General features: G+C 43.5%; 1 protein-coding gene across 2 annotated transcripts in view; it reads right to left on the reverse strand.

Annotated features, from left to right (window-relative positions):
* Positions 1-26,741, reverse strand: part of adgrb2 (adhesion G protein-coupled receptor B2) — a 229,312-nt gene that overhangs the window by 59,604 nt on the left and 142,967 nt on the right. For both annotated transcript variants that reach the window (XM_055513035.1, XM_055513036.1), the window contains 13 exons: positions 25,286-25,366; positions 23,136-23,324; positions 17,324-17,485; positions 13,607-13,771; positions 13,358-13,522; positions 11,982-12,083; positions 10,056-10,162; positions 8,907-9,101; positions 8,394-8,462; positions 7,931-8,039; positions 7,493-7,639; positions 3,074-3,161; positions 2,281-2,383 (listed from right to left, as the gene is read on the reverse strand). In XM_055513035.1, the coding sequence (XP_055369010.1) occupies positions 2,281-2,383; positions 3,074-3,161; positions 7,493-7,639; positions 7,931-8,039; positions 8,394-8,462; positions 8,907-9,101; positions 10,056-10,162; positions 11,982-12,083; positions 13,358-13,522; positions 13,607-13,771; positions 17,324-17,485; positions 23,136-23,324; positions 25,286-25,366 (1,682 nt within the window). The remainder of the gene's footprint in view (positions 1-2,280; positions 2,384-3,073; positions 3,162-7,492; positions 7,640-7,930; positions 8,040-8,393; positions 8,463-8,906; positions 9,102-10,055; positions 10,163-11,981; positions 12,084-13,357; positions 13,523-13,606; positions 13,772-17,323; positions 17,486-23,135; positions 23,325-25,285; positions 25,367-26,741) is intronic.

The following is a 26,741-nucleotide window of genomic DNA, read 5'->3' on the forward strand; positions in this document are numbered from 1 at the left end:
CCGAACGGGCTATCACTGATCTGGAATGAATCACTGAATCCAAGGGATCGGTGCATGGCTGGATTTAAGAAGAAGAGATGATGCAAAGTTGATATACAGTACGTGGGATCATAGGCCGGCTGACACAGACTGATGAATGGCGGCGGTCTGTCCTGCCTCGCTCGCAGATCGCCGTCAGCGGCATTGGATGTCCCCGGGCGGGCATTAGCGCGGCGGACTCGGTTAGCATTCACCTACAGCATCAATCAGTGGGCATCGCGTCCGACCCTACGCAGCAGCGGCGGCGGCGGCATCCACGTTCTCCCACGATGTCTGCCTCCTCCTTAGCAATGATATGTTGCGTAATGACGGCATCTGCTCGGCCGACGCCTCTCAAAGGGAGAAATGTGGGCCTGATTCTAAGAGCTGCATTTAGAGACGGTAATAATGGTGCCTACCTTAAAAGCTCTGTCTACTTTCTCCGTCAAAAGAGACAGAGTCATTTTCTTCAAGGTATTTAAAGTCGCATGAGGCAGCCATTTGGTGGTAAAATGTTCAGTACAGTCTGTCTGTGAATATGGGAACTAATTACCTAGAGTGAGATACATATAGTCTAAATTCGTGAAGACAGAGATTATACTAGTAAAAAACGAATCAGAGCAACCTGGGTGAAGTTTGATTGATGAAAGCGTGAGAAAGCAGAACAGCTCATGGCTGACCTGTGCTGCCATTTGGGATATGTGCATGAAAGATGGCTGCAGGAGAGGGTGAGTGGTGACACTTGGCATCTGCTCCACTGGTTTGCCAGAGGGAGCAGAGCCTTCACTTCTGCTGCTTCCAACCTCGCCATTAAAGCACATACACACTTTGACACCAGGGAAGGACATGGGGAGTCTGACTGAAGACATAACCGTGCGCAGAAAGTCTTTGAAAGTGAAGCCCGAAGCAGCTGTTACCATGGCGCTGCCATAGCAGCTGGATGTTTCTATACCGGCCAAGGTCAACATCTACTACAGCTGAAGACAAGAAACTCTTGCAAAGGGAAAATTCAGGAGACGATCTCTTGTATTTTTAAATTTTAAAAAGTAAGTCAATCTACAGTATTATCTCTGATCAGATTGACATCTGGTAACAGACTGGTTTCACCTATACTGTAGAAACAGGACACGCCGTTAAAAAGGAAGGGCTGGATTTGATCTTATATCTCGAACAAAATTCAAATATCTATTATTCAGCAACCAAAAGACAGGCACTGATACTCCCATCTCCTCCATACAGTATGTTGAAATATTCTGAACATCCTTGCATCATGGTGAAATGAGAATCCCCGAAGAAGAAAATCATATTGTATTCTTTCCAATTTGACTCTAAATTCTTTCTTTTTCAACCGACGATCTCAAAGTGATGAACCAGAACAAATCGATGAAAACTGCAAATCCAAGTACTCGATCTGTTTCTCGCTTGTTTCGCTCTTCCAGTTTGAGGGGTACCTTAAACTGATCATAGCTGATGCTCCACGTTTCCAATGAAGAAAAAAAAAAAAGATAATTGTGAGTAGACGTCACGATGACAACACCACGAATAAATCAGTGGTCTAGAGCCTGACGATGGAGCAGGAATACAAAGTCTTCCTAATGACACGCTGCAATTGATCTGTGATTAATTTCACTGGAACCTTTTAGTACGAGTATTTATAGCTTTGTATATACAGAGATGTGTGGAACCATTATTATTGAAACCGTGCTCACCTTTGCACAGATGAATGCTTAATGAAACCTGCGTCTTATTAAGGTCAGGAAAAGCGCCTCTCATTAAACTTGCACTTGGTCCTTTCTACTGAAGACACCCCACAAGTCGTTTATAATAACACACTCCGCTGTAATATAAACCGAATAGGCACCAGGGGACACTGCAATATAAGGAAGTCAAAAAGGTCTGCGTTTATTCAGCCAATTCACAAAGCACTGTGGCGCTTTATAGCATCCAGCACTTTTCCTTTCATCTGAACTCGGAAAAATGCGGGTCAACTGGGAGAAGAGGCATCTTTTAAAGTCTTAAACAAGTACATTTTAATGGCTAGAGCTTACTCAGTATACTAGTCTGTAACAAAAATGCAAACCTTGAAAAGTGCTTCATATGGAATAATTTTTGCATTACCATGCTTTGATATTATTCAGAGAGTAAAGTCATTTTTCTGGATGCTGCTTCAAATGAAGCTCTGCAGTAACCCATGTTTCAGATGCTGGGGACGCATATAAACACATAAAAACAGTGTGATTGCAATAAAGGCTTTCTACTTGCATTAAAGAGCGGGGACAGCTCCACCACCACCATGGGCTCGGTCGGTTGGGGCTCTGGTCGCACAGTCACTGTCAGGATCTTGGAGTTGATCACAGCAGGGGGGCTGCAAACACACAAACAAGATTATTCAGCAACTGTACCGCACAGTCAGATGAATTTTACCATCTGGTCATAAAAACACTTGCACATATACACTCGGCTGAAGAACAGACATGCATAACTTATCCGCTGTCATGCTTTTGGGGGGAGAAAGCCGAAGACAGCGTCTAAATAAAGGCAGAACACTGAACCTATTAGCATTCAGTGGAGCTACCGGGAGAAAGGGGTTTTAACAGATCCAGCTCATCCACAACCAAGCGCGCTGACCTGAATAAAAGGGCCCAGGGCCTGCACAAACACAGTATTACCGTGGTCTTATGACAACCTTCTGATTCCTCATAACTTCTATTTTTTGGGAGCTGTGTGTAAGTCTTCAGGACCCATTAGACTCGCATCCCTCCCAAGCCCACTGTTCATTTCCAAAAATATAATTTGACAAAGCAAAAGAAAGGGAGAACATCTAGGGGATTTATTATTATTATTTCTTTATAGATTCCAAAAAGCATCTGTCTGATAATTCGGCACGACACAGAGAGCAGAAAGAGAACAGGTACAAAATTAGAGGGTGGAATTAGGTGTGAAGAAGAAGTGACAGTAGAAAGGCAGCAAAAATAGAAAAGTAGCAAGGAAGAAAAGTGAGTACACGGCAAAAGAAAACTTACTGAGAAGTGAAAAAGTATTGAGAAGTACTTACATTGGTGCAGGTAAGATGACGCCCAGTGTCCTGTACAAAATGGCCCCGATGACATAGTAGACTGTAGACTCCGAGTCGGTCTCTGTCTCTAAAACACACACAGGTTTGCAAGTAATGAGCCCACATACTGTAAATCAAAAATCCTACAGAACAGTTGAAACTCATATCCACTTAGTATGAAACGGTGCAAAAATTAAAGCTTCGGCAGGTTTCACTGACTAGTTTTGAGCTAAATCACGAAAAAACTGTATGTTTCCAAGTGTCAGTGTCTTGTGTCAGTGTTTCCAATATACCAGTCAGTCTACATTCTAATCCTCATCTATGGCCACGAGCTTTGGCCAGAGACCAAAAGATGATTTTACAAACGAGCGCTCAAGCTGAGCCCTGTCCATATGGTGGCAGGTCTCACAGTCAGGTTCTGGAGATCAGAACCCTCCTGCTGATTCCTTCTCATCGTACGGCTTCTCGTCAGAACGCCTCATGGGTGGCTTCCGCTGGAGGTCTTCCAGACACGTCCTGCTGCGAAGCTTCCCTGGGATACATCCCGGCTGGCTCGTACTCAGAATCCTACCAGCAGAGAGGGATGCTTGGACCTGCTCAACCTACTGCCACCATGACCCAGTTCCCGATAAACAGGAAGTGTTTTACCATATGGTAATTTTATATCTAAATATTGTGAAGATAAAAAACATAGCGAATTTAGTCCTACTTTTTGTGACTGGTTTGCCTGAACTTTCACAGATACAGTACATGCAAAGACCTTTATTAGTAGCTGAGATTTCACTTGTCTCACAAACCTAAAATCCCAGCTCCATTTCCATTTACTTTAAGCTGTCGCTGACAACTGCTCTGTTTACTACATCAAAATAAAAAAAAAGTTAGTAAACTGCAGCAGCCTGAAGCATGTGACAGCTACACGCGCCTACTCCGTTTAATTAATGTTCTGAGTTGAAAACATAGCATTATTTGAGCTGATCCTGGCGTCAGGCTGTGTGTGGGTGGAGACATGGGTTGTGTCAAATTGCTTTTTAGCAGCTAGGAGTTCACCTGCTGCTGAGACGGATCTATCACAGAAGCCTCACTTCAATCGAGCACATAAGTTAGGATGCCGCCGCCTGCTTTAGACGATTAAATCCCTTCCCTCAGTGGCTTCCTTGTCCCCTCCCTTTGTTGTTGTCATTTTCCAATCCACATTTCATCCCTTTCTTTTTCCCTTTGCCTCCCGCTCCCTCCGGTGCTCGGCCGTCAAGAAAGACCAGGGGCTCCCAACGAGATGTAGTGTCCCTTTGTAAATGTCACTTTGTCTCAAGTGGGGGAGAGAGAAGAAAGCGCCGAAGAAAAGTAAGAGAGAGACAGAGTTCATGTTGAGAGTTGCCACTCCCTCCTTTGCCCTTTTAGGCTGAGAGAAGCAATGAAGGAGCATCGGCAAGGGGAGAGAGAGAGAGAGAGAGAGAGAGAGAGAGAGAGAGAGAAAGGGGGGAGAGGAACAGACAGAGGGAGCTGATGGTATCAGACATGCCGGGTGACTCATCCAAAATCTGTCTGCGCTGCTGCCTAAGAGGTAATACTCAGGGAGAGAGATAGCTATGCAATACAGACGAGGGGAGAAAGCGGAAGAGACAAAAAGATCCTGACAGTAGAAAAAAAGCAATTGTGAGACTGTGTGGGGGGGAAAAAAAACACATCAAAGTCAGCATGAGAAAGCCTGTGAGTGTGATGGATCCTAATTGGACAGTGTCTGCAAAGGCATGCAAATGAGGAAGTCAGTGTACTGTGGGTAAATGGTAAATCTGCGTGTGAGGGGGTGGCACGCCTACATTTGAGGATGATTAATACCACAAAAGCGCTCAATCACAAAACCCTAATTTCCCATGAACGGGCTTTTTCGTCACTCTCCCCCTGTCGCGCATCTAAGTGATTGGTGGTCAGCTGTTATCCGGCAAAATGGCAAAGCACCAGTCACCAGGCGTGAACTTTAATACCCCATTTGTCAGGAAAAGATATGCTCGGTGTTGATGCCGAGCCGTGATTTATGGTTTTAATCAAAGATCGAACACCGTACTAACGGCTCCATGTGAGTAACTGGTTTTCGTCCTTCCTAGCTTCTTTGCGCTGCCCTTTTGAGTTCTCTCACAAGTTTTAAACAAAGCACAAAAAGTTTGAAGAAATAAAACTAAAGGTATTATTTGGTTGACGTGCTCAAGTTTAGGAAAACAAACTATTGCCCCCTGTATTTAGTGGATTATTATTAAGACTATTGTAGTGTATGCTCTGTTTAGACTGTAGACTATGTTCAATTCAATTCTATCTGCTTAGTCTCTTAGGTCCCATCGTCTTGGGTGGGTCAAACAAGCCATTAAAGCCTTTTCAATTCTTTTCAGGAATTGAAAAGAGGTTGGGCCTAGTAGTTTTTTTAAAGGTGGATCTGTGTGATATAGTTTGGGTTCTCATTTAAGGAACAGCAAAGAACCTGGTACATGCTATGATGGTGTATTTGAAATAAGGAATAATTGCTGACTTCCTCTATCTTTGAATGTACAGTATGTGTGTGCGTGCATCACCACAATACAGATCGAGCGGCCTGTCATGTTTATTTGTGAAATAAAGAGAAAGGCTGAGGAGGCAGAGAGGATGTTTGTCACCTTGGAAATCAGTAAGGAACATTCCTTGCTTCTGCTCAGTGAAGCATTTCATGAACCTTTCAGTTGGTTCGGCCCACGTGCACACTCATAGGTGTCAGTGGGCCTTTATGAGCATGTTTAAGCTGTCTGTCTGCAATAAGCCTTCATTATGGGGTAAATGAACCAGACAACCCCAGGAACTCAATTCATGAACTACCGATGGACAGTCAGAGTTCCCTCCGGAGCAAAGAGCACTAATAACATCCTAACTCATAAAGTTAGGTGCAGTTTGGATGGAACAATTTACCAAATAGCTTATGCTAAAATGGCCACGGCATGCTGTGAATGTAATACGAGCACCGCTACAGACAAAACAACATTGCAGGCTATAAGGATAATGGACGGAAAAATGAGATGTACTGTAGGATAAACAAGGTCTGAAGGAAAGAAAGATTGAAAAAAAAATCTGCCATCGCAAAGAAAGTGGAAAAACAACTCAACTCAGACAGCTCATAAACAGGCCCTGTTACATAAAAGGCGAACAATTACACTGTACATACGTGAGAGACAAAGTGATAGAGGCCTGAGGTTTGCATAAAGGGTGTGCAAGACCAAAGAGATACAGTTGTGTCAGTGTGTGTCAAAGGTCAACTCTAGCTCAACCTGCTACCTTTCTAAACTTTAATTTGGGGAGGAAGTCTGCTGATGCAATTTCCTGTGATATGTGACCTTTGGCTCTATTGATAGAATCTGAGGACTGCATTGGCCACAGTAATACTCTTGTCCATAATAAGCCACTAATCCTCCCACAACTTGTTAAGTCGCAGTATTTCCCAATATCTCACTTTTCATTATCATCTCCTCCATCTTAATATCTCAGTGTGTTTCTGTACGACTTTGCTTGTTTCTTGGCTTCCTGTGAAACCTGACGGAAACAAATTCTCGATAGTTAAGACTAACAGCAGTTAGCTGTTCTGCGTGTTGCCAAAGGCGAAGGCTCATCCTTTCAAATGTGTGAAGATTAGATGCTCTCCGGGGGGAAGCAGCGCACGGCTTCACGGATGAAAGACCTGCATCTTCTTGAGAAGCACTCCAAGGCTCCTTCACAGTCCAAGTCCTTCTCAGCATTACCCTTTAATGTCCTTGAGAAGTCTTCCATCTGCTTCCTTGAGACACATCTCAAAGTGTGTGACTTCAAACTGGGATAATTTTTCTTGGCGAGCCCGTCTGACCTTGGCTAAAGAAAGTGCTGCATGGGGTTCTAACAGGTCCTCACAAAGATCCAATGGACCAAGAGACCAGCTTTGATCTCTGTGCTCAAACTTGACTTAACTCAGGAACTGCTGTTTGGCCATAAACAATTCATGGACTCATATTGACATTAATGGCTGACTCTGTTTGTTATGCCTTAATGGTTTTGTCCAAATTAGTGTTTCTTGAAACAAGCACGAAGGCCGCGGCTGTGTCTCATAGAGAACTAAAAAAACTGTTCAGGCTGTCAGAGAATAAGTGTGTAATGCAGTGAACCATCTGTTTAAGTTTCCTAAGTGGTTTAAAAAATGGCACACTAATAAAAACAGTCACAAAGCCACAAGCAACAACACTGAATAAAAATTTTAAAGACTTTTTCTAATATTCTGCTTATTGGTTTATTGCTGCTTATTGCGATTATCAGCCAGGATGTTACAGTAAATGAGCCAGAAGTGCTTTTAGCCTAACTACAACTGATCTAAATAAACAGACGCGTAATGTGTGGACAGGCAGTAGGAGCAGCAGCATGAGTTCACCGTCCACCCACCTTCTGCCGGCATTGTGAAGACCTCCTTAGGAATGTAGAGTTTGTCCTCGGCTGTTCTGGCCCAGTCCTTCATGCCTCGGCGTCCCTTCATAGGGAAGTTAATATCGCTGGAAACCGCTGACACCGGCTCTCGTTGGATAGTTATCACTGAACAAACAGGAGACAGCGAAAAACACTTAAAATTCATGTCCGCACAGAAATTGCAGGCTGAAACAAAGAAGACTGATTGAAGATAAAGTGTGCAAGGAAGGATGAGAGAAACCACGCAATGTGGGTCGCGATGACCTTGTGTAGTGTTAAAAGACAAATGTCTAGAAAAACAATTATTTTAATAGGTCAAAAGAAAACTTGACCTAACTTAACCAAAAATCAAGACAGTACAATTTCACACTTAGACTCTGACCCTATGAAATACCAAAAGAATTATACAAAACTTACTGAGGTTGTTTGTAACCACTAGAAAACTTTGAAAAGGCTTCTGAGCTTCTCCGATGAGGTGAATAAAATCCTCTAATATCCTCATCAGCAAAGCGGCACCGGGAGCGACCTGCAGATGGAGAGATGACAGACAGAGATGGGCACTGACCGTGATGTCAGCATAATCCGGCTTCACGGTTGACTTTCTGTTAGGCACACATATATTCACGTGGGCGACATTAACCTATTTGAGTGTTCATTTATTGTGTCCAGATGGCAAGTGAACACAACTTAACTCAAGGGCATCAAGCTGGGTCACACGTACAACAATATAATCAATTGGTAGCTACTGTGTTTAGTGAACAGGTGTGACTTTATGCCGCTAATGATTAAAGATTAATGGAGGATGTTGGAGGTTGAAGCCTCACACAGAAAAGCATGTATGCGTCCACAATTAAATACACACGAACATGCGCAGCGTTACCTGGTGAGCGTCCTTCCATTTCTCAAGATTCTCTATGTCCAACATGTGACTGACAATCTGGAAAAATTTCTAGACACAAGATGAAGACGCATTCAGTCACAGCACGGCCATCACATTATTCACAGCCACATTCTATAAGGTGTCTACCCTGAAACTACTGAGAAGACTTGTACCACAACAGCGCCGTATCTCTTTCCGCGTCTAGTCTAGTAATCTTTTGTGCAAGGGCATTTTATAAGACACAAAATAATATATGTGAAATGAGTGACTGAGACGGGAGCGTTTTGCTGCCTTACAGGCGGTGAAAAGAGAAAACACTGCTAAAAAATCCCCCTTTGAGCCCATAGCAAGCTGAAGCTGCATGTAGTTCATTGTTATGCACACCCCGTGCTGCAGGAAAGCGAAGCTCCCACACTGAATACATTTGGAGGTGCTGTAAGTGTATCGGCGTGTGAGGCTGTGTCTACGGCGGCGTGGTTTGTGCGCTTTGTGGGTTCTGCGCGCGGCGCCTACCTGCACATCGTCGGGAGCTGGGATGTAGGTTGCTCTTTTGAAGGTGTCCGTCACATTTCGCAGGATCTCCGTGGAAAAGAGAAGGTCGCCACTGTAGTAGCTCCTCCTCTGCAAAAGCTCCAGGAGACTCCGTACGATCTGAGACATGCCCTCCCCGGCCAGGGTCCTCTGACCCTTCGCGAGATGCTCTCGTAACTGCGACATAAGGAGACAGCAATTTAGAAGGGGTTGAATGCAGTCCTTCTGGAAATGCAGCACTTACTGTAGCACTGTAGTACTCACTGCGTTCATAATCAAAATATGTAGTTCGTGACAAATGTCAAAAACCAAACCAGACCAGAGATCATGTTTTTCCTATGAAATCATGAGGCTGTTTGTGTGAGAGCTAAGGGGGATGTTTCAAGACAGGAGTATATGTACACACATTTTTTTTTTTATTGGGGCTTAAAATAGGCAGGCGAAAAGAGGCCTAGCAGCACACGAGGCAGAAATTGGATCTCATCTCTTTAGAGGAAAAGTTACAGAAAGCAGCAAGACTGATTTCTCAGAGTGAGCGAAGGCAAGAGAAGGAGCGCCTGGAAGAACACGAGATAACGGCAATCACAGAAAATTAATTATTGACTCCTGGTGTTAATGAAAGGTTGGAACAGAAAGGAACGGTGCAATCAGCTCCGTCACGCACAGTCCCTGACCCTCATCTCCTTCCGCCATCATTGAGAAGATGGAAAAGGTTGAAGTTCAGGGAGCAGGAAAACAGTCTGGCTGATGAACACATTCATTAGCTATGTTCATTAATTGATAAGTGTGAGTGCAAATCCCCGGAGAAGCTAATTAGAGATACTAGCATGCCTTTCGGTAAAGAGACTCTATTTTCAGTAAACTTTTTAGAAAGAAAGTTGAACAGAGCAACATGATGGGTGAAACAGGCAGAGAATAGCTTCTGAACACAGACGCAGCCTTCACTTCCTCATGCAGTCACTAATGAGACGGACGAGTTCGGGGAAGGTAGATGATGATGACTGAGCAATGCTGTAACTAACTGGCGCAAATGATGTAATCTGAATGAAAATATTCACATTTTTGTTCTTCTTGCTGATAATCTTACAATCCCTCTTTGAGTTAGAGAAAGAGAGAGAGAGGGGAACTTACAGATAAATGTAAATATCTATATTCAACTGAGACGCATCTGGCGAAGCTCGGAAGACCCCAGAAAGCAACTCCATTATTGTCCAGCATACAACGACGACTAGCAGATCCTAGGGAAAGAAAGGAAAGAAATAATTCACAATGTACCCGAGGAGGAATATATTTTATATATAAACCATGACATGTACTGTAATATTTGCTTGGCACAGCCAGGAACCAGAAAACCACCTCTATACAATCCCTTCCCCCTTTTAACAAACAAAAAGCACTTACTAGCGCGTGAGTAACAGTTATGGACACAAATTGTGAAACTCTCCTCGGTTTATTGAATTTAATACACCGATTTAGCTCAAATGTGAAGTTCTTTAAGCTGCAGTATAGCATTTTTTTGGCAGGCCACACAGGCAGACGCGTTTTGATGTTGGAGCCAGTGCTATAGTTTGAAAGATGCGCAAACACCCGTTTATATCACAGACGTATACAGAACCACATCTGCTCCTGGCTTACATTCTGAGGAGGAAGACGGTGCCACATACTGCAGATAACAGTTTGACTGCAATCAGACAGGGAGGTTGTCTAATTAAGGTTAGAAGCTAGATGATAAATCAGTAGAACATTTCATAATGCCTGTCTAGCTTAGACTACTGTACTGTACACAGCAAGAACCATTTTAAAGAGCTTTAGAGACCTTCAATTCATTTCAAATCACAGAGGATAATTTCATCAATTTTCTTTAGTACTAATGAGACAATCAATGCTTTATGCTGCAGTACAGTATGTACAGTAAGGTGAAGGTTATGAAGGTGCTGTAGTTGTACAGAAGAAGAACCCAAGGGGTAAATGTGAGGGGCTTCTCTGGGATAGTACAGCGTCCGCCCACAGGCTAAAGACATAATTGGAGGAAGTGAGTGTGAAAGTTGTCTGTTTTTATAATGAATGAATGAATTTTCTGTTGCCTTTGAGCTAAAAGTGGCTGTTTTTTACAGTATGTGTTCCAGTTGATTATAAAAGTCAAACCAATAGGACTAGCAATATTTTCTTGTATTGATATTAATGCATTTAAATCATGATTCTTTATCAAAGTATTGTAGGAGATTATATATACTGTGTACTGTATGATCCTTTGCATCTTTTCAGTAAAGAAATTGACTCATTTACATATGTGAGGATAAGGTGGCTTAGCAAGAGATTTCACTGTGTCCAGGTCTCTGCACTCTAAAATTCAGACTTATTTATGATTGGCTCTCTTGTTTGACGCTCCACCAATTTTCATCTGTCAATTGATTCAGCAGCTCAGACCACGTCAAGCCGGGAGGCCGGGCTGTCAATATAACAAACAAAAAAAAAGAAAACTTTCAGTGTTGGTAGTTTGTGAGAAGCGTGAGAAAATATCGTCCTTCTGAAATCAGAAAGGGGACATGGATGCACAGAGCACAGCTTGTTTACCAGCCGCGGTGATGCTGTCAAAGAAATGCTCGATGTTGAACCTGAAGAAGCGTCTACAAGTGTGAAAATAATGACTCTTGAAAGTTTATGCTGTCTTGTGTTTTCAGACCTTTTTAGAGTTAGAGAATTTTCACTGGGTTACTACGATAGTAACCCATAAACTATTAATGTTCAAAAATAACTTTCCCATAAGGCATTGATCTGTATATTCATAAGACTAGCAAACTTTGGTGCCTGCTCTTTTAGACCTTTTAGAACATTTTCAAATGTTATTTCTCTGAGTGTATCCAGCTCTGTTTTCCACCCCAAGTTAATATAAGAAGACCTATAAACCTCTGTTGCATCTGCTGCTTGAATCTGAAAATTTCAAAACACTTCTTCCAGTTTGTTCTGGATACACTGTAGATACTACGTTTTGTGTCTCACTCATATCAGGACACAATCAAAGGGTTGGCTTGGCTTGAGGCGCATGATGTAACTAACCAGTGGCATTAGTTGGACATTTGTTGTAGACAGTTTCTCCAGCCGAGGCTCTCTTCCATGCCATGGAGAGGAGGTGCTCATCTTTGCATATCTCATGAGGAGCTGTGGAAGTAAACGAGAGGCAAATAGAAATGAAATGGAGCGTGGTCTAGAAGGCGCATGGAACAAGAAAAAAAAAATCACCACACACAAACTCCCACAGACAAACGTAGCCAGAAACAGGGAGAAAGAAAAGCACAAAAAAACAAGATTCAAAAATGTTCTCCTGCAGCAGCTCCCAATCCTATTCCCTTGTACACTGCTCAGTGCTCTCTGTCAGTGTCACTGCCTCAGTACAGTATCTCATTCCCTCTTCATCTTACCCACACGCTTTATTCATCTGTTTCCCCCCCCCTCTCTTTCATAACCCTGATGAAAAAACTCTGGGCTCTGAAGATATTCCGAGGGGGCAGATGAGTGCTGGTAGAGGCGATGCGGTGAGATGAAGAGGGACAGGGAGAGGAGAGAGAGAGAGAGAGAGAGAGAGAGAGAGAGGGAGACAAAAGGGGGAAAATTTTGATATGATGTTTCACTGCAATGCTAACAGACAAGCTACTTGTCTTGTGTAAAAGAAGGCTTGAGAACCACTCCAAACACGGTCACGGTGGGGGCCACCCTCATCATTTGTAGCCCATCGGAGCTCAATGCAAGCGTGGTCACGTGTGCACAGAGGAAATCTACATGCATATCCACGCACGCACACGGCTTCAGTCAAGAGCCAAGCTTATTAAAGCACACTGTTTCTCGCTGTGGCTGACACTCTGACAAATAGCACGGAGCGGCCCGCTGAACATCTCACCCTCTACCCGGCAGAGGAAAACAGAAAAAAACAAAGCCGACGAGAGAAAGAGGGCGAGATCGGCGTGATAAAAACAAACGTTGAAGTGGAAAGATATGGAGAGGAACAGAGGAAGTCACAGGTGGAGGAAGAAGCACCACGAGGCAGGAACATGCAGAATCAATGAAGACGTATGGGGTAGATGGATGGGTGCACGAATAGACAGGGAGACAGATACAGATGAGAAGAGTGTGATGGAAGCCTCTGCCTGTGGTGCGAACCACTGGGAATCACTTCCTTTCTGCCTGACAAATGCTAAGCATGGGTAACACACACACACACACACACACACACACACACACACACACACACACACACACACACACACACACACACACACACACACACACACACGCACGCACACATTATGCAGATCCACAGGAAAAAAAAATCAGAACGTGTTTATACAGACTTTTCAAATATGAGTGATATTTACATAAGAACAAACAAGCTAACACACACACACACACACACACACACACAGACTGAAGGCACTCACCAGGGCACTTCTTCTCGTTACACGCCCGCACCTCCTCCCCCGACCCATCGCAGGGGTAGCCCTGCACGCCGGTGCCCTCACACATCCTGAAGCGGCGCTGCCATCCAGAGTCACATGTCTTACTGCACAGACTCCAGTGGTTCCAGCTGCCCCAGTTGCCTCCACCTACAAATGTGCACACGTGAAGAGGGTTTGGTGAGATTTATTCTGGAAGTTTAGATAATGGTGACCTGGCTGTCCGCTCCTTACCACTGCATGAAGGGTTGATGCACTCCCTGCTCTCCTGGTGGGGACCCTTACACTCGGCCCAACCGTGCGCTGACGCGCTGCAGCGCCTCTGCCGCTGCTCGGTTCCCACGTTGCACGTCACGCTGCATCTCGACCACGGGCCCCACTCCAGCCACTGGCCCTCCACTGGACACATGGCAGGAAATGAAGAGCGACAGGCGGGGTGAGTCAAGTTTTTGGACAGGCGGAGAAAGAAGGATCATTTCCAGAAGAGGCGGGGGACAGTTTAACATTACAACATTACAGCGAACAGTAATAATAAAATGTTGCTTGAAGCTACTGCAAAGCTAGCAATGGTTCAGGCAGTGGTTGCCTTACTTGTCTTGTAGCTTATACCGTACTTTGAAGGTCATTTGCTTTGGTGTTTGCCAGTTCGGGAGCCAAAGTCTTTTGTGCCTAGTGGAATAATTGATAAAGTGACTGATTGAGGCCTCTGTTAATGTTTTTTTAGGGCAGGGTATTAAATGAAAGTGTTTATTCTGAGATTTATTTAATGGCCGGAAAATAATTAAAGTTGTGTCTCTAAAACCATAAGTTAATTAGGTGTAAAGTTTTGTTTCCTTATTGCTTTTTTACTGCATCTTTACTATGGATGTGTCTCTCTACTGTGACCGTGCTGTTGGAACTATTCATTGGTGGTTTAATTACTTATTTAAAATATTTTTAAAGTTAATCCTAAGCAGCCAAAGTACAGTATCACACGCTGTCTATTAGTCGGTGAGCTACCAACGCTTCACAGTGAGGACTGTTCTTGTTTTGGCTCAGAATGATGTATGGCAGAACATATTCAACACAAAGGCTCTTTTAGTAGCAGAGAAAGTGAAGTAGGGAGCAGTAAACGCATTTGTCTGGTTCTCCCATGTGGTACGGCTTTGCCACCTCTGCTTTGGAATGTGGTCGATCACGCTGTGCGTGTGTGTGTGACTCATACAGTGCTGTTACCGTTTGAGGTTAACGCTATGTAGTTTAATTTAAATACATGTAAAATAGAAGCTGATCAGCCGGTTAACGTGGGAGCGCTTGATTTCATCCACACAATCAATCACAGAGGTGCAACACAAACCTAGAGGTGTAGAAACAAACACCTTTACAGCAAATGGCACCAGATTAGTTTACTCTAGAGACTGTAGAGATGTGCAGACATTCTGTAATAATAACTGTGTATTTACAAAACGTGACTTGACAAAACAATAGTGTCATGACATGACGTTTGATTGGTAAAAAACAGTTTGACTGTAATTAAGACATCGCCACCAGCCCCAGCGTTCAGTCCGCCTGGCTATGAACCGACTGCTGCTATTGTGAGAAAACAAAAGTAGGTGTCATGGGACTTAAATGCAATTTCCATCCGGCTCTCTGCCCACACACACACACACACACACACACACACACACACACACACACACACACACACACACACACACACACACACACACACACACACACACACACACACACACACACACGTTGTATCTTGACATGAACTGGTGAAGGGGTTTGATATGATCACATTAATTACTCATTTTACCAGATTTAGCTGTGTACTGATAATCCTTACAGTGTGTATGACTGTATTTGTTTGCATTAGCGCCCGTCCACAATACATCAGCAGATGTAAAGAGAAGTACAGTAGTAAGTTATTTATATAGTGCAGCATACTGCAATAGTACTAGTATAAAGAGTGCTCTATACTGTAGCGTAGGAAACAGTCCTCAGAGCTCATCGATTGCAGCATCAGTGCATGCAGACAAGCACACATATAGACAAGATCCATCAGCGTTTCTCTCTCTATGCATGGACACTTGTGCCAAAAGGCCTACGCTGGTATTCCACATTTCAAAGGACGGCTGCCTTTGAACTCGCGCACGCACACTGAATCTGTTGTGATAGATTCAGCGTGCGCACACACACATACACAAACATATAAACTATAAGAAGACGAAGAAGAGAAAAAAACACATATTCACAGATTACTTTGAGGCCCTTGAAGCAAGAGTCAATCCTTTCTCTGAAACCCTCTCTTTCCATCACTGTTCCCACAACAGCGTGGAAAACATCCCGGAGGCCATACTTTGGATTTCAACGTCTCCCTGTTCCTCCCTCTCTGAGACATAGCTTTACACTCTTTTTTTTCGTCTGGCGATGGGGACAGTTTCATTTTATTTAAATATTAAACTTATAAAACCTTTGCCTTGAAAAACATAAAAAACAATAAAGAATTATGAGTCGGAAGGGACAGAGAGGAAACAAAGGGGCTTTATCCCGCACAGCCTCCAGAAACATAAATGTAAAGTGTGTGTGCAGCCACAGTCCACATTTAAATGACACATGATTTGTGCCTGAGCACTAATAGGTAAAAAGCACTTCCCCTGTGATAATTGCTCAGGGTGTGAGTGATTACATACTATACAGGTACTCAGGCTCACTTGGGGTAAAATCAGTTCAAAAAATATTCAGAAAGCAATCACATTCTCTTTGAATTTGAATTAGTGTTATTTTGTGGGGACTGTTCAAGCGTTAATGTACTAATTGTAAGACTATGAAGAAACTATTAATATTCTACCAATGCAGAAACCGTTAAACAAAGGAAAGTGCTGAAGTGAGTATGACTTTTGAATGTCAGTGCTTTCAAAATAAGTGGGTTGCTAAAGGGACACTAGAATCCAAAAGTCTAAATTGAATCCAGTCAATTTGCAATGTGTGATTATGCAGTGTACATTAAACACCAACGGCTGCTCCTTAGTGCCATTTACATTTTAACAGACATTTTAAAGCCTGTTTTCTTCCTGTCTGCACAATAGAGACTTTATATCAATCAGTGATTTGTCCAACTCCTCAGTGTCAGCCTGATGAAGATGCTTCAGTTGGACAGTCTGAACCAGACTGGAATAAAGTCAAGGTACCCTCAGCACCGAAATTGGATGGGGCTGCACTAGCGAGTCCCCGCTGCTCTTGACGAGGTATAGGCCTAATAGGTAATCTCAGAGACAATGGCTAAAGAGGCTTTTCAACAGTCTGACCCAAGCCCACCGTGGAAAAAGCACACAGTCCAACCAGCAGGCCTTTGCTAGGCAACAATCCTAGCGTGGGGGTGGGGGTTGGGGGGTTGGTGAAGGGATGAATCCAATCCCATGAATCCCTGCTGATCAAAGATGAAAATGAAACTGAAAAATGTGTTGAGGAAACAGGAGTTCAAGCAGTGGGGATGAGCAGGCAGGAAGCATGGAGCGCAGAACGCCGCATTCACGACAAATCAGCTCCACAGGAGGAACAGGAAGCGGTTCACCGTGTTCCCAGTGTCAAGTGTTATGTCAAGTGTTCCGAGTTACACTCAGAACTTCTCTTTTGCATCAGACCTGGTACATGGAAATTGAATTCCAGGTATGCTGCATCTTCTTTAACAAGCAAAACAACATCAGGCAGAGAAGAAAAAACAAAGCTACTAATAGCTCAGTGAAGCAAATGTCAGAATGTTGATCAAAACGACAAAATTAATATTAGAAGAAATAATAGCTGTCACAAACTATTAATGCAACCTCTGCGATGCTGTGAACAGTAACAATGGAAGAACTAAATGTCACATTTTTGTGTTAATTCAGCAGTTTGTGAAGAGAAAGAGTGACAGCTTAGAGCGTGAGGCTGGTGCATCATGTACATGTACATGGGGATGCTACTAACCAGGGCACACGGCTATGTTGCAGAGTTTGGTCTGAGTCTCGGGATGCTCGCATGCCACGGCACCGTCTCCATTCACACACCTCCTGGTTCGTGTTCTGGAGCCTCGGCCACAGGTCACGGAGCACAGACTCCATGACGACCACTCCTCCCACAGCCCATGCACTGCGAACACCCACAGAGACAACGCACACACACACACACACACACACACACACACACACACACACACACACACACACACACACACACACACACACACACACACACACACACACACACACACACACAAACAACATGGGGATGAGGAATGGGAGAGGCAGGGAGCGGGTCAAAGCATCCAATCGCAGGCAAGAGGGTTAGAGAATGAGAAGAGACACGAGAGATTAAATGAGTATGAGTACATTCCTTAAAAAACATGAAATAGGTGAACTTCCGACCTCCAGAAAACATCCCAATTACAATGGACAAGAAACACTGAGAATGGAGCCGCGTTCACAGGTCACTACATAAAAGAAAATGGTCAGGTCAGGTTGATGTCATGCAGCTCGAGTCATGGCAAGGAAATGAATGTGGTAAGTTCACATAGCCTTCACTTACTCTACACAGCGGAGCAGAGGATCTCAATGAACTCCAGACACTTCACACCAATTAAAGTATTGAAAATTATCCCTGCTCTTCATTTTTCCCTCTTTCATCACACCTCTCATGCTATTTTAGCAACAGATGGAGTTGAAACCAGTCACGCTGGAATAATAATGGGGAGAGCGGGGTTCCGTCGGCACGTCCGGCTGAGCCGCGTCTCGGCTAAGTGGCCCTGGCAAATCGCGCCACGCGAGAGAAAAATCACACGTATGCTCAGACGCTCACACATATAATGACTCAGTGCTTCAATAGATGATGCAACGCAGAGAGATTCGGGAGCGAATCTGATGGAAAGGCAGATATTAGAGAAAATGCGATTTGTAAAACAGCAGAAGATTCCAAAGAAGGAAAAGATGAATGACAAGACTGGTTAATGACTGTCAAGAGGAGAGGGATGGGTGTTAGAAAGGAGACAATATACAGTGAGAGAAGTTAAAATTACTGCGAAAAACAAGATTACGCTCAAAGACACGGAGAAAATAGGAGCAGATGTGGGGAGGTGCATAGAGAGAGAGGGTGGAGAGAAGGTTAGAGACAGCAGGATGAAGACTGCTGGTCCTGTGTTGAACAAAGCTAAATAAATCATGGCGATAAATAATTAAGTCACCCTGTGAGGGAGGGCTCAGAGGAGCAGCAGTAGACGGCTGAGAAGAAGGAATGGGATTAAAACATACAGATACAGTATATAGCGTAGCGTAATAGTGGCGTGGTGCTAAAATTAGCAAGACGTGATAGCAACATGTCATTAAGTCGTGACTAAGGGAAAATCTCAAACAATTGGCGAGCTATTAATTAAGAAACATTCTTTTCTGTAGCTCATAAGTCATTAGAGTATTAGTAGACTAAGCAAATTTAAGCATAGCAGGTATTAAAGAACACGTTTTAGCATTTACAACACGTCAACATGCCAAGTTAGCGGAAATGCTAAAGCTAACATTAGCTTATGAAATTCATCCTATGCAGTTTTTCTTCATATGGATTTTAAATTGCTAACAACTTATAGAGAAATAAAGAAATTAAGTCGACTCAAGTCATAAAGTTAGTAAATACTGTTGCATAATTGTAAAACTTTACCAAGTGCTGAAAGCAAACTTATCCTCAGTCCGCGCTACAGTTCATGCTCCTTCTCGCATTGTTGGGTCTGTGTTTTGGCTCGTTACACTGCACTGACCTGTCGTTAACACCTTTAACAGATAACGCAACTGTTCCCTGGATGCTGATTTCAACATCAATACAAAAAGTTTTCACACTGAGACCTTTAGGTTTCACAACAAGCTTATTTTTAAAGCCACTGTAGACAAACGACTTTTCTAGGAACTTGGTGAGCAGATGTGTTCAACTCTCGTCACACAGTACTGACAAATGGCTCACAATGCAGAACAATACCAAAATATTACACAACATAAATTAAATATTCTCAAGCTTTAAAACTGCAATTTATTAGAGTGCTGAGGAACGTGTGACCCTGAAGCTACCGTGACTCGTGTCAAAGCTGATATTTTTATGCTAATGCTGACTGGAGTACGTCAGACCAAATATCTCCTCATCACAAACGCAACAACATGTCTTTCCAAAACATTCAATTGAATATATCATAATAATAGTCAAATTGCTAAGATATTTCTTACGGGGAATCTCATTTTCAACAGACTCCACCGGCTTTAAATTAACAAGCAGTGGAGATCCTAAAATACTTACTAAAGAGTTGGGTTATTTAGAATCTCTGTCTTTATTTACTGCAGCACTACGGGGTTGCTTGTACGACATTACTTATTCATCCTATTCGAATCTCCATCCTTTAAGCTCAGTACAGGTGAACTGAAGTCTGGCTGAGCAAAGTCAATCAATTAGCCTATACGTAAAATCAAGTTAAAAGCATCCCAGGGACTAAGAAGCATTAAAAAAATATAGATATCAGAAGGAAGGGTAAATGTGCATACGTGACAAAGCCTAACTATCAATCACAAGGTAAACAATTATTAAACATTCAGTCATATTTATGCTCCTGCTGCTACATGCTGGGCGTGTTTCAGCTCGGCTGTGCACATTAAAAGGGGCCTTACTGCTGTGAGGGTTGCAGTCACAGGGGGAGGTGAAAAAGAGCATCGGCGGATTTCATAAAGTGATCAGACAACAAAGTGAAATACTGTATCTGTGTCTAGTAACATCCGGTCCTGGTTTTCATGTTTGTGCAAATAGCAGCGAGGCTCATTTGCACTGGCCTCGGTTTCTGCTGCTAAACATTACATTACATGAATGTACTGTACTGATGCTCACGTACGCATATACATAGAAGTACTATACTATATCTTCAATGAAGATGCATTCATTCTCTGTTAAATAGATGCAATTAAAAAGAACCTTTTAAGCCTAATTTCTCATTTGTAGCTGTAAAATGTGTAGGTCACGAGAGGACACATGAATCAATGATTTCAAGGATAGCCATCATTACAGGCAATTAAATCTGAGGTCACAGACCACTGTGCTTATTTAAAGCTGAATGGATTAGTAAGATTCGTTATGTTCACTGTCTACGTCAGTTTGCCATCACTGCCATGACTGTAGTGTGAACTGTTGTCCTGCAGTATCACACTGACGTGTGTATTTATAATGTGTCTTTGTCCCACCCACTGTTTTAAATGTCACCGACTCTATGGCAGGAGTGAAATCGAACTGAAGTAGAGATACTACTTAATACTACCTAAACCTCCAAGGCGTGAAAGCCTTATATATATATAGTACGTATATAAAACACAAACCTAAAAGTTCATTTGCCAGACCAATTACTGCCTAGTTTGCTTTGTCAAGCGCCAGCTCATTACTTAAAATTGATTATCTGTATCACCTTAATTTAAGGATTTACCAGCAAAAAAACAACATGAAAAAAATGTCCAATTTTACTTCATTGGCTTTCTGTCTAAACTACTTTCCTTTGACGCTCCCTAACTCGTGCAGATGCACACGAGCGTGCACGAATCGGTGCCCAGAGACATACGTATCCACCCACACACATAACACACCCATACATCTAAGTCCTAAGTTATGCACAAACACAAATAAATGGGGAGAAAAAAGTCAGAAACGCTGGCAAGCCCATCTACTAAATTAAGTATGCTGACTGCACTCTTCCCACCTCAGGACACTCTCAGTGTACTTGGACTTGTGTGCATATTATATTTGCGGTTGTGAGTAAGGGCACGTAGAGGTGGCTGGTCGCAGGGAATTCAGGAAGTTGACTGCCTGTCATGGTCTGAGGGGCTGGTTTGAAACACAGCACTTTATTTTTTTTTTAAATTGAAACTGGAGTGGTTTTAGATGTTGAGCAGCAGGCATGAAATTGTGATTTCAGTAAATGTTCTAAATTATATGTTGTTTCTGACCCACTGAGCCAGGGCCAGAGAGTCCTGTAGGTGTTAACAAATCAAACAACATAATCAAACACGTAAAGTCAGAGTCAATAAAAAGTATAAAAAAAAGTCATTTACATCAGACTCATTAAACACTATCATGACTCTTTGCTTTAGCCCCCACATTCCCAATCTACTTCAATTTCAATTTAGCGCAACTACCATTCGAACAGTCCCTGGAGTGCCCCTGGAGCCCCCCAGACCCCTGTCAATAGACATCAGAGGAGGGGGAGGGGGGGTGAAATAATAAATGAAACATAACACTGCAACCAATATCCCATCAAAGGAGCAGCTGAGGATATTAATATCGACACTGAATGGAAAATGAGGCACTTAGACATACAAATCGTGTCAGCATATTTGCATAAAAACAAGATTTGCATATGTACCAACAGGGAAGGAAGATGTTCCTCCTGCTCCTTTTCTATTTGTTTTTTCCTCTTTTCTTCAGTTTTCTTTCCCTTTTGCCAATAGAGGCTTGAATAATCTCTGTGTAAAGACACGCAAGCACCCATTCTGCTCTTAGTTGGTCTAGGTGAGGTTTACTTCTTTGCTGCTCAGAGTGGAATCCTCAACGAACCTTTGATTTTGGAGTAAGCAACAACCAAAATAAGAAGGGTGACTGTAGTGGACTGATTGTTTAACCAAACCTACATTTGCACTCATTCACTTCTTGGTCAGGATAAATATGCAACAACAAGATTTTCCACAATTTGTTCTTTCCAGGAGACATTTCTTCTTCGTGTCAAGCCTTGAGAGAGACCACCAAATGCAATGACTTGGGGGCGCCTTGGCATGGACCATTCGCCTTGGCCTTGTTCATTCTGGTAACAACTATATTGAACGAACCTTGATTTCATGAGGGTCAAGCTTTTGCAAAAAAAAAAAAAAGAAAATACACGGCTAAACGGCTGGGAGGCAAAACTGGAGTAGATGATGATGTACCGTACGCTCACCCACTAGATAAGCTGCCTCACTAAATATTTGCCTTTCACTACATCTATGAGTAAAAAATGCGCCTATGGTTCATGACAGAGTCAACAGTGCCCTCCAGGACATAGGTGCACTGCACTTTAAAAGGATTCAGCAAAAACGAAGAGCAGTGGTTTCAGTGAACCCAAAAACGCAGAGCTCATGTTACAGGCAAGAAGAAATGTGTCAGATTATTGCAGAAAAAAAGTACCATGGACGTCTGAAAGAAAATCAAACTTCTCTAATGATGAAAGAAGAACATGTGCAGAATTACGAACAAAGCTCTTCAGCCAAAAACACACTGCAGCACCTTATCCATCAACCACAGTGATGCTTCGTCATGGCTTTGTGCACATCTTGCTGGATGCGGGATGCTCATCGGAGCGACGATGCTAAAGTCTAACTGTACTCTGAGTCTGAGTCTGATATACGGACACGACGGGGGGGGGGGCTTTGGTAAATGAACAGAGAACCAGCGGAGACGAGCTAAAGATAGTGCAGGCAGGACGCGTGAACTTGGGAGCTGTGGCAGGTCTAATAGACTTGCTGACATGGAGCTCAGGTGTCGCGTCTCTCGCTGCCGCTCCCTCTCTCAGCAGGCCACTAGTGTGAGGTGAAATGACAGAATGGCGTTCACAGCCTGTGGGAGCTTTTCCCCGCTGCACTGCAGCTACGGGAGATTACGTTCCGGCTGAGCTCATTTGTGTATCACCACCATTCACTCCTAAGCTTTCCGTTTGGTCACACGCACACAAACTAGGAGGGCGTCGGCGCCGAGCCCGGTTCGGTACCTGCGCCCGTGAGGCCCGGTTCGCCCGGACAGGAGGCGTTGTTGTTGCACATCCGTGTTTCCCGCAGGGCGCCGCTGCACAGCGTCCCGTAGGGGGACGACACGCACGAGCGCGTCCTCACTTGCCAGCCTTGCCCGCACGTGAGCGAGCACACGCTCCACTGCGACCACTCCTCCGCTGCAGGGTCACCTGGAAACCGCGGAGAGAGGAGACGGTAAGGTAATTAAGGTATACGGCACCTCTAACACAGAGGCTACAAAATAACACAATAAAGGGACCGGCATTACGGGGAATGTTACCGGGATCCTTTCACTTCCAATTTCCTCAGGCTTGAAAATGTGTTTGTTTTATAGAAGACTTTTAGCATCTCTGTGTTTTTATTATCTTATTATTTACTGAAATGAAATCCAAATTTCCTGTGGGATGACTGCGACGCCACACTGTGACTTACTACAATAAAACAGACAAACTGTAATCGTTACAACTGTCAGGAGAAAAACCTGGAAGAAATAGACGTGGCTCTAAACTGCTGCATGCACTTCTACTGTGGGCCCATTTCTAGACCTTCCGCCGGCTTGAGAGACAAGCAGGGGCGATATACTGTGTTGATCTACGGCGCGATGGCGCTCCTCGATGCTGGTGAATGAATAGCTGCCTTCACGGGTGCGAGCGGGCTCACCCGGGGCACATGTGGCAGGTGTGAACGAGTCGGGAGCTGCTGTGGTGAATTTTAGGCTGTACTATCATGAAGCATGACCAGTCTTGTGATGGATCAGTGATGGTCCAGGAGGACATCACTTTAAAGGGCTACACAGACCTGCGGGTGATACCGGGATACCGGGATTACATTCTCGGTGGAATTATGAGAGTGGGCCCAGGGTGCAGGAAAATCCCCCAGCTCGCGTAGCCAAAGAGTTCCTCGATGGCTGGCTCTCAAGATCCCTTGACCTGAATCTGAATATCTCCATACATGCTGGGGCTGCACCGCAGGCTGCCCAGAGGGCCACTGATGCACTGATTCAGGTCTTCAAGGAGATCCGATTGAACACCATCTGCCAACCCATCAGGAACGTGGCCAGATGTTACTGGGAAAGTATGGCAGCGTGTGGAGGCCAGTGATTTGGACATGCTACTGGTTTCCAGCTGCTGGTGCCAATGTCACAAGAAAATCCAAAAGACAGCAGATTTTTTGTGTTCTTCTAAACTCAGCAGACGTAACTTACTGGTGTTGTAAGCTGTCATTAAAGGGGCTGCATTGGTCATCTTGTGACCTTCTCCTCCCTCTTGGCTATGAAAGCAGTTCCAAGATTTAAGCTTCTTAAGAAATCTTAGTTATTGTAAGGTTAAGTTGGTGTTAAAAACCAAAACAAACTTTCAAGACAAACAATCCCTAATTAACTGTGTTTATAAATCATCTTTGATCTACCTGGACACTGTTTAACAATTTAATTCTTTTAAATTCATTTGTGGTAAACACACACAAAATAAATGATAATTAATAGAAGTTTCAAAATAATAAATTAATTTGAAAATTTGAAATTTAAATTTGATTTGTGCTTACTTATTGTAGGATATTAATATGTAGAGTATTGTACAATATGACGCCAATTTTAGATGGCTTCAGTTCCAACGGCCTCTATCTGTCTCTTTTACAAGTCTGTGTATTCATACATCACTACATTAGGTGTTCAGACATGCCTGCAGGTGATTTGGAGTTTCCTGTGCAGCTGTGAAGCCTGTCTCATTGTTCCCACTGAGCTACGCCCTTGAAAGCGACTCCAGCCGTTCCATTTCTCTGTTTCTAAACTGTTTGTGTTCGCGCCATGTCCTTTGATGGAGGCATCATCACATGGCAGAGAAGGAAATCTAATTAATTGCATGTCCACTAATCGCATTACATCTTCATTAACATACCGTGAGTCAGGGCTTAAGCTCATCACACATGCCTGGAGAAAAGGAAGAATGCGGCGACGCGAGGGGGGGGCGGAGGAGGACAGAACAGAGCCAGGGCTTTCCCCTGGCAAAAGGGACTCCCTGCTCCAGACAGCAGCATCTGTGAATATGTGTGTGTATGCATCCTGTGCAGCATCACACGTGTGCAAGCTGAGGTGTGTTTAATAGATGCACACACACACACACACACTACTCACCGGTTTGTGCCTGAAACACACCTGGCTGGTCAGCTGAACGAGGCCTCTGGGTTTTTACCTTCAGATCATCATCATATGGATCTGAAAAAGACAGAAAAAGTGAAGTTCAAAATATCTGATTGACTTTTAATGTGGAGAGATGAGAAAGTATATGCGGATGAAGACATATTTAATATAGCTATAAAGCTATAGTAAATATGTCTTCATCCACAGCTATGTACATGTATTTTGTAAATTAAAATCGTAAAGTCAAAAAAGGAAAAATTGTTGAGCACAACCAAAACACGACTCTGGCTAAATAAAAAACGCCTACATTTCCTTGGCTCACTCCAAGTAGCAGAATATTTAAAGAACACGCTGATACTTTGGAGCCAACATCATGCAGCGGCTCTTATCAGAATGTCAAGTCCACATTAAAGTCTCCCCCCGAAAAAAATCAAGTGGCAGTCAATTCTGACAAGCTGACTAACATAAAGGTAAAACGTGAAATGTCAGAAGAAAGTTACGATTCGGCGCGGCTCAGTCAGTCGGGGGTAAGTTGTGTCTTGACTTGGGAATAAGTCGGATGTGAGAGCGTCTCTGGGCTGACTTCAACTGGAACATCGCGTATAAACGGGAAGCGTTTGTGGAGACAGAAGGATTGCCTCGAGAGGAAGTATGGAGACAGTGAAATCATGGAACATATCTAAGTTGGTTTTATCTCAATATGGAGCGCAGCCTGTTCAGTTCTGTGTAAATGGATTTGTAGGCTTAAGTTTCAGCAACACTAGACTTAATCAACTCCCTCGGCAGAGGAAACAGTCTTTGATTTAGCAGATATTTTTCACTTGGGTACTTGTAGCCCATGGGATTCTTAGCAGCGGATGCCTTTACAGTAGGCAAAGAAGCTGATACATGTGATACAACCGAGATACATTAAACACATACTGTACAGTGCTGTGTGTGTTAGATGACACACAAAAGTGCCTGTTAGCTTCTTTGGAGGACTTGACCTAAGGAAAAATACACACACACACACACACACACACACACACACACACACACACACACACACACACACACACACACACACACACACACACACACACACACACACACACACACACACACACACACACACACGCCCATCGCATCAAGCCTCTAATTTGGCCTTTCACAGAAACAACAGTTTGTCAGGAAATGAGACTTTTTTTGTGGTTGCTGCTTTTTTATTTTCTTTTATATTGTAGGGTGTTGAACTCTCCCTCCCATTCCCAAGCGTGTGCGTCGTTCTTAGCGGGACTACAATACTTAACGCAGGAACAATGTAATAATGTTGTCTGTGAGCCGTCTAAGGTAATGTGTGCATGGATTCTGCCTTCTTTAAAAAACAAAGATGTAACAGAGCTGCAGTGCTTTAGATGGCGGACAGTAAACACCTTTCATCTTCGCTGCAGCGTCTCATTCCCCACAACTA

Source organism: Betta splendens, chromosome 11 (genome assembly GCF_900634795.4).
Source record: "Betta splendens chromosome 11, fBetSpl5.4, whole genome shotgun sequence".
NCBI lineage: Eukaryota > Metazoa > Chordata > Actinopteri > Anabantiformes > Osphronemidae > Betta > Betta splendens.